The sequence below is a fragment of the Poecilia latipinna genome, unplaced genomic scaffold (assembly GCF_001443285.1).
Source record: "Poecilia latipinna isolate Pla-1442-1.1 unplaced genomic scaffold, P_latipinna-1.0 Scaffold1728, whole genome shotgun sequence".
Classification (NCBI taxonomy): domain Eukaryota; kingdom Metazoa; phylum Chordata; class Actinopteri; order Cyprinodontiformes; family Poeciliidae; genus Poecilia; species Poecilia latipinna.
The window spans coordinates 57,593-65,779 of NW_015114344.1; the positions used below are offsets into that span (position 1 = coordinate 57,593).

At 35.5% G+C, this 8,187-nt stretch overlaps 1 protein-coding gene across 1 annotated transcript in view; it reads left to right on the forward strand.

The window, feature by feature from the left end:
• The window catches only part of fnbp1l (formin binding protein 1-like), a 61,605-nt gene that overhangs the window by 28,333 nt on the left and 25,085 nt on the right, over positions 1-8,187 (forward strand). Inside the window, exons 4-9 of the mRNA XM_015060598.1 lie at positions 1,111-1,258; positions 2,160-2,222; positions 4,512-4,616; positions 5,713-5,841; positions 6,328-6,474; positions 6,564-6,785. Coding sequence (XP_014916084.1) covers positions 1,111-1,258; positions 2,160-2,222; positions 4,512-4,616; positions 5,713-5,841; positions 6,328-6,474; positions 6,564-6,785 — 814 coding nt within the window. The remainder of the gene's footprint in view (positions 1-1,110; positions 1,259-2,159; positions 2,223-4,511; positions 4,617-5,712; positions 5,842-6,327; positions 6,475-6,563; positions 6,786-8,187) is intronic.

Below are 8,187 nucleotides of genomic sequence, written 5' to 3' on the forward strand. Positions count from 1 at the left end.
ATCTGCCATTGGAGCTGGTACTGTTTTATATCTGTCGTCGAGATTTATTGACTGAAAACAAGCTTATTTATATTTCTGAGGAGTTACTTTTAAGTGTTTCTGTCTAGTTTCTAGTGTAAATATCTTATTACACAAGAATTAAGATAAAAAGTAACTCAAAAGTAACTTCTCAGCAGGATAAATTAGGTTGTTTTCAGGCAACAATTCCTGAATAGACACAGTGCTGGTTCCACTGGCAGATTTTTCTCACTCAAAACAGTAAAAATGTCTCATAAGTGGAAACATCTGCCAGTGGAACTAGTTCTTTTAATAATATATATTCAAGAATTATTGTTGTAAAAACAAGCTTGTTTATCTTGCTGTGAAGTGACATTTAAGTTCAAATATTTAGTAATATTTTGCGTTTTTGCAGCTTTCTAAGATGAACTTTCTGGAATCCACCAGTTTTGTTGCTTTATTATTTTTTTTTTACCAAGAAAAAGTTGTTACTGAACCAAATTCAGGGTAATTTTTGAAAACATGTATGTATTTTTGTCTAGTTTCTAGTGCAAATATTTTAATACACTTCCATGAAGACAAAAAATATGTTATAGTAACTTTTCAGCAAGATAACAAACAACAATCTGCCAGAGGATCTAGCACTTTTAAAAATTTTATTCAAGAATTGTTGTAAACAAGCTTATTTCTCCTGCTGAAAAGTTGCTTTTCAGTTATTTTTTGTTTAGTTTCCAATACAAATATCTTAATACACTTGAATTAAGACAAAATAACCTTAAAGTAGCTTCTCAGTAAGATAAATAAACTTGTTTTAAATCAATAGTTTTTGAATAAAGATACAAACTGTAGTAGCTAGTATTAGTTATTTTTTAAAATACATATATTAAAGAATTATTTACCTAAAACTAGCTTATTTATCTTGCTGAGAAGTTACTTTTAGTTGTTTTGTCTCAAAGCGTACCAAGACCTTTTCATTAGAAACTAGACAAAATACTTGATAAAATTCAGTGTTTTTGCAGTTCTGTCTCAGCTGGAATCTGTTTTGCTGCATTAAAGTCTTTCCAGCTAAATTCACAGTGATCTTTAAACTCTTTAAATTAATATTTCATGTAGGTTCACATCGTGTCTGTCGTTCTACTCCATTCTGGGCGAGCTGAACGACTACGCCGGCCAGAGGGAGGTGGTGGCGGAGGAAATGTCCCACAAGGTTTACAACGAGCTGATGAGGTACAGCCAGGAGCTGAAGGCCGAGCGGAAACACGTGAGTGCTGTCACGGCTCCCAACATCGCCGTCCTGAAAGCAGATGTTTCGCTCCTCTCCTCTGCGTCGCTTGTTTTCTGAGGAATAATCTGTTGCATATGATGTTATCCATCTGTCGTCTTGTTTCTACCATCTGCTGCTGGAAAAATGGAAATGTTGATGTGTTTTGGGAGAATAGTGGCCTCTAGTTGTTTTGAACCATAATTTATCATGTTTTATTTCATATTAAAGTTTGGTTTTCATTGGTTTTATATGCATATTAGACTTGAGGTTTCATGATAAAGCAAAGTATAAAACTTTGAAATATTTCTGAATGAAACTGAACTGAATTAGAAGAACATCAGTATTGATTTAGTAAACCATATAATCCATTTTATTAGTAGGTCTGTCACAATAAATTTTCCTGGATGATAAATTACCTCAGATGTTATCACTAAAAATTATAATATTGTTATTTTGAGGCCATTTTCAAGTGATATAATGATAATTATATTACCACACTACCACATTTTGCAATAAAACATATAATTTGGCTTCCTAATGTTTTCTATATTAATATTTTAATTGTTTCGAAGTTTTCTTAGACTTAAAATAGACACACTGTAATTAAAAAGTCTCTTTCATTCCTTAAGTTCCTAGTAGCTCTAATTAGCATCATACCTAAATTAACACTAATGTAGGTACAAAATTCAAATTTCTAATCTCTAAGTAGTTTCACATATGATTAACAGCAAAAACATACATTTTTGTGGCATGAAGATGTTAAATATGTTAGAAAACGGCAGTTACCTGCTGAAATAAGAAAACCCGCCGCCTACTTTCATGTTGCTTTGTCACGTTGTCCAATATTTCTGTGGTCTGCTTATTTATGTGTTTCTTGTTTCTGTGTGGAAATGAGCAGCACCTACAGGAAGGAAGGAAGGCTCAGCAGTTTTTGGATCACTGCTGGAAACAGATGGACAATGTAAGTCTGGGGGTTGGGAGAGAAAACGTGTTTATGGTAAACACTTTCTGTCAGGGACGAGCAGCGGCACTAACTGACACCAGGAAGGAATGAAAGAAATGCTAACAGTTAGCCGAAGGATAAACTGAGTCCCCACTGATCTTTTTACCCATTTTGGACAGAAAACAAAAACATTTCTTCCATTTAAATCTGTTTTAAGAAGCTGGCTCCGTGCTAAATAGTACAAACTGTGGCTTTAATTATTTTTTATCATATTCCGAAATTGTAGCATCATTTTTGTTCCCTTCTTGGCAAGGACAGTTTCCAGGAAAAAGACAAAGATATCAGTGCAGATCTGAAGCTCTCAACTGTATTACTGCACTGCAAAAACACAAAACCTTACCAAGTATCTTTAGCCTAGTTTTTCAGTACACTTGAGATAAGACAAAACTAACTTACACATAAGATGTAAGAGATTGTTTTAAGTTGATAAGTCCTCAATTTCAATTTAAAAGTATCAGTCCTAGCAGCTGATTATTCCACTAATAACATCTTGCTTCAAGTCAGATAATCTGCTAACGGAAATAGTTTATTTTTTATTTTTTATCAATATTGAGGACCTATTAACTTAAAACAAGTCCCTATTAGTTTAGGCTTATTTCAAGTTTTCTAAAAAAAAAAAAAAATAGACTAACCATTAGGCCTGTCACGATAACAAATTTTGCTGAGCGATTAATTGTCTAAAAAATTATTGCGATAAACGATAATATTGTTTCAAGACCTTTTGGCACTGATTTAATGGAAATGACTAATAATGCATGGTATTTCCTGCCATAGATAGATGCACTTTATTTTGAAAAGAACACATAACACTGGAACTGATAAACTAAATAAACAAAACAACCAAAAACAAAAATAAAATGGATTCTCAGTCTCCATTAACAGAAAACGTACTTGAATAAAAACTAAACAACATAAAGCCAAAGTGAAAATAAATACTGCATTCAATCAAAAGAGTGCAGATTATGAAGTCTGTATACTGTATTGGCATTCAGTAATCAGTAGATTTAAATAGAGAAGATGGGCCATCCGACTCCCTAATGCAACAGTTCACACTACACGATTTTTTGCCCCTATTTTCTCTTTATGACAATCTTAGATCGTTGGTCGATCTAAGATTGTCACTGGTGATTTCGTAACCGATCATCCTGCAGTGTATGGTGAGTTACGGTAGATCGTCGTGGCCGCTCCGATCTAAATCAGAGGTTTTCCCCGACTGGGAGCTTAACGCTGACCGTGACAGGTAGCCAATCAGAATGCCGGATTCTCCTACTGCTTTCTGAGGGGAAATTACGGAGGGGAATCCCAAACAGCTGACACGGCGCAACCCGAAGTCCAGCGGACATCGGAGATGATATGTGGAAACAACATTAATGTTTATTCAACATTTCGAGAAAGAATATAGAAATGACAAGGGGAGGAGTTGGAGCCAAATTGCTACCGCAGTTGATAAATCCGGTAAGTTTTCAGCTGTTCTTCGTTAACGTGACATAAATAGGTTATAATGATTTTCATTCAGTCAGGACTTTACGCTAATTCTAGCCACATGCATCACAGGTAGATTCTAGTAAAGCACTGATTAATGCCTGGTTTTAAAATTAGTTAACTGGACTTGTAGCCGTTATTTTGGGCCCATGTGGCTGAAAACCACACGGCACGATGAACCGATAGAATCGTTATATCTAGGATTTCTGTCGGTTAATGTGTCTCAGATTTAGAAAATGGGCCGACAGTCGGCAGACAACTCGTGTCGTGTGCGCTGGACATTAGACTAAGGAAATGAGGAAGGGAGGGTCAGTGGAGAGACCGGAGCTGAGCCTGTTTTCATTCAGTGTCATCAACAGAAAGGAAAAAAGGCAGGAAGAGACGATAAAGCCGATAATTAAAATTAAGTCAATAGGTTTAATTTATCGTGCGATTAATTGATTTATCGTTTATCACGACAGGCCTACTAACAATACTTAGTAAGATTTAGTGTTTTGCAGTGTAAACTTGATGTTTTGGAGCATTTCAGTGTGTAGACTGTGTGACTTTAACTGTGACCACCTAGTGACCAGACTGTAATGTCTCAACTATTTGCTGTTTGCTTTACTGCTAATGTGATCCAGATGGCGCATCAGGAAGTAAACTATCTCTGCGTGATTCAGTCACATATTTTTCCTCGCCTCATTTAGCGAGACAGATGCAAATCTGCTGCGATGAATATTTTTGGTGTTTGAAATAATCTGGATGCTCTTTTTTTCCTTTTAGAGTAAAAAGAAGTTTGAGAGGGAGTGCAGAGAAGCAGAGAAAGCGCAGAGTACCTATGACCGGCTAGATAACGACATCAACGCCACCAAGTCAGAGGTGGAGAAGGTAAGCTGCTTCCACCTGCAGAGCCGTCACATCATTTATCTACGGTAAATCTTTCCTAAGTTTTCACTGATTTCTAGTGAAAATTTTGGCTTAGTTTCTTGGTACTCTTGAAATAAGACAAAACTAGCCTACAAATAACTTTTCAGCAAGATAAAATAGCTTTTTTTGTTGCTCATATTCAGCCTCAGTGTACATGAAGAGTGTTTGTTTTTTAAATTAAAGATAAATTAGATTCCAAAGATGGGTAGTTTTTTTTAAGTAAAGAACTCCTTAAATAGCAGAAAAAGTAGTTGTTCTTTTGGCAGACTATGTCACTTGCAACAAGACATTTTCCCATGTTATAAATGAAATAATCTGCCAGTGGAACTGAAACTTGGTTGCTAGGTAACGGGCTGTGCTTGGCTGGGGTTGCTAGGTAACGGGCTGTGCTTGGCTGGGGTTGCTAGGTAACGGGACAGTGCCACTGGAATTAAAATGCCAGCGGGACTAGAACTTTTTCATCAGTATTAAAGAATTATTGACTAAAACAAGCTCCTATATTTTACTGAAAAGTTACTTATAAGTTTGTTTTGTTTTTCTAAGGTGTAGTAAGATATTTGCACTAGAACTTAGAGCAAAAATACTTGGTAATATTTTGTGTTTTTGCAGTGTACATGCTGACTTCTTTCTGTGGTTTGGCAGAAAACTAAAGAGGAAAAAGGAAATTATTTCTTCTTAAATCGTTATCTTAAAGTGTAATGTGTCGTTCCATCTTCAGAAACATTATTTAACATCACAGTTTGGAAAGTTTAGCCCACGTTTCTTTGCAACATTGTTTCAATTCAACTGGACTGGAAAGTTTTTAGGTTTAAGTGTCAAACCTGGAGACGCACTGGTCCAATGTCTGCATTGAAATAAATCTAGATCAGGTTTCGATTACAATGTTCCTGATCTGTAAGGGCAGATCTATTCAGTCTATTTCTACGCTTTGTCCTCTGAAATGCTTTATTATTTATTTTGCATTATTTAGAACGGCACTTTCTGAATTTTTAGGCTTTAGGTTGGCCTTAGTGGATTACTTGTGTGATTTTTCATAATTATATGATTAACTGTTCAGGCTAAAGCGCAGCTCTACATGCGGACCCACATGGCGGACGAGAGTAAAAACGAATATGCTGCTCAGCTGCAGAACTTCAACGGAGAGCAGTGGAAACATTTTAATAACTCCATACCACAAATCTTTAAGGTAAATAAAACAATTCAATCATTCTTACGCACTTTATAATTCCTTTGTTATCTTTGTATTTTTAAGTGTTTATTACTTTTTAAAACCTTTTTGTTGATCATGTTCAGCCTCAATATACATGAAGAGTGTTTGTTTTTCAAATTAAAGATAAATTAGATTCCAAAGATGCATTAGATTTATGTGGGTGAAGAGAATTGGGTTTGTTTTATTTATTTATGTCTTCTACTTCACTTATGTTTTGAAATGAGTTTGTGGATTTATTAAAAGTTTAAACTTGATTTACAAAGTTTGGCGGAGCTTCAGAAAGAGCAGGAGTTCTTAAAGAGACAGAGGCCCAATTTCAAGGAGTTAAATCAGGAAGTAAAATTTCTTTTAAGTCATATTTTATATAAACAGCATTTTCACAACACCTGAAGTTGTGCTATAAAAGGGCACTAAGTGCCTGGAAGTGTTTTATTCATTCATCTTTTCCTCCTCTGCATGCAGAATCTCCAAGGCATGGACGAACGGCGAACGGTAAAACTCGGTGAAACGTATCGAAGCTTCGCGGAGGCCGAGCGGAGAGTCATTCCCATCATCACCAAATGTCTGGATGGGATGGTTTCTGCTGCCAAAGCCGTCGACGAGCGGCGGGTACGAAACCGACAACATCAACCTTCAAAAAACAAAAAACCCAATCCCGTTGAAAGTATTCCCTCAGTTTCCATTTTCCATCCTCCCAGGACTCGACTATCGTGGTGGAGTCGTTTAAATCCGGCTTCGAGCCACCGGGAGACTTTCCATTTGAGGACTTCAGTCAGAACTTGAGCAGGACGGGTTCGGACGGGACCATCAGCAACACGCCGAAAGGCGAGAGAGAGCTGGCTCCGGTGCCGCGCTCCGAAGCTAAACACACGATAAGCAAAGGCAAGAATAAACTCTGGCTGTTTGGGAAGAAACCAAAGGTACGCTGACATACTTTAATTATTCACATTTTTTTCAAAGTGTCTGACTTAAAACAAACACTTTATTTCTATTAATCATGATGATTTTCTGGTAGCACTTAATGAAAGTATAATTTTACATCAAACCAATAGAAAACTGGTTTGAAAACAGAAGAAATGTGGGATTAATAAAAATGTATGTTTAACACCTGCTTAAAGGTTATTTTCAAAAGTTACTTTTTCTCTGACAAGCTATATTCTAATTTATTCAGTATGGCTGCGTATCAAAAAAGATTAATAAATGTGTTATTTACATAACTAGAAACCCTAATATGATATTTGTTATACAGTAAGAGAAACTTTAAGTATTTAGCTGTATTTGAAACGATGCAGGATGAAAACAAACAATTCTTCAAAAATTTTGAAATTCAGTTTGTAACAGAAAAGGTGCCAGGATCTCATGGGACTGTGCAGGAAATACATTTTGTTGTGTTTTTGCACTGTTTAAAATGAGCATAGCATATATTTTAATTGTTCCTCTTATTATATTTTAGTTCTTCCTGAACTTAAAATATACATACTGTGATTAAAAAGTCTCTTTCATTCCTTAAGTTCCTGGTAGCTCTAATTAGCATCATAGATTTACACTAATGTAGGTACAAAGTTCAAATTCATAATCACATACAGTTGACAGCTAAAACATGTTTTGTTTGTTTAATTGTATGTAAATTCAGGCATTAAGACGTTAAATATGTCAGAAAATTCTAAATCTGATCGATTAAATAACAAAACTCGTCTCCCTTCTTTTATGTTTCTATGTTTGTCAAACTGTCCAATATTTCTGTGGTCTGTTTATTTACGTTTTGTTCTCAGTGGTTTTCCTTGAGAAAATGTTGCATTAATGTTGTTTTACTTCCACTTTTACCAACTTCCTGTTCAATTTTGGAGTTACTTTAAATAATTTTTCCGGTTTTATAGCCATACTTTCCAATCTGCTGCCGTTTTTGGACCCTGACCCTCAGCTAAAGCACGCCGCTGGTCACTGATTAACCTCCTGCAGTTGGTTCATGTTTAACCAATCAGCTGCTTCATGGTATCAGCAATGTGTTTGATAGATGGGGTGTGTGTTTGTGTACACGGAGCAGTTTGCTCAACACTCGGACCGGCCTTAAGGACAGATTACGATTCTCTGGGATTGAGATTGAAGCTGGTGTTCAGCTCCATCTGAATGAGTCAGCCTTGGAAAACACAGAAGAAGAAATGCGGAAACAAACAGGAAAACAGTCCTGATCTAAACTTTATCTGACTTGAAAATATTTTTAATATTTAATATATATATATATATATATATATATATATATATATATATATATATATATATATTTTTTTATATATATATAAGCATGATCTATAAAAAAAATAT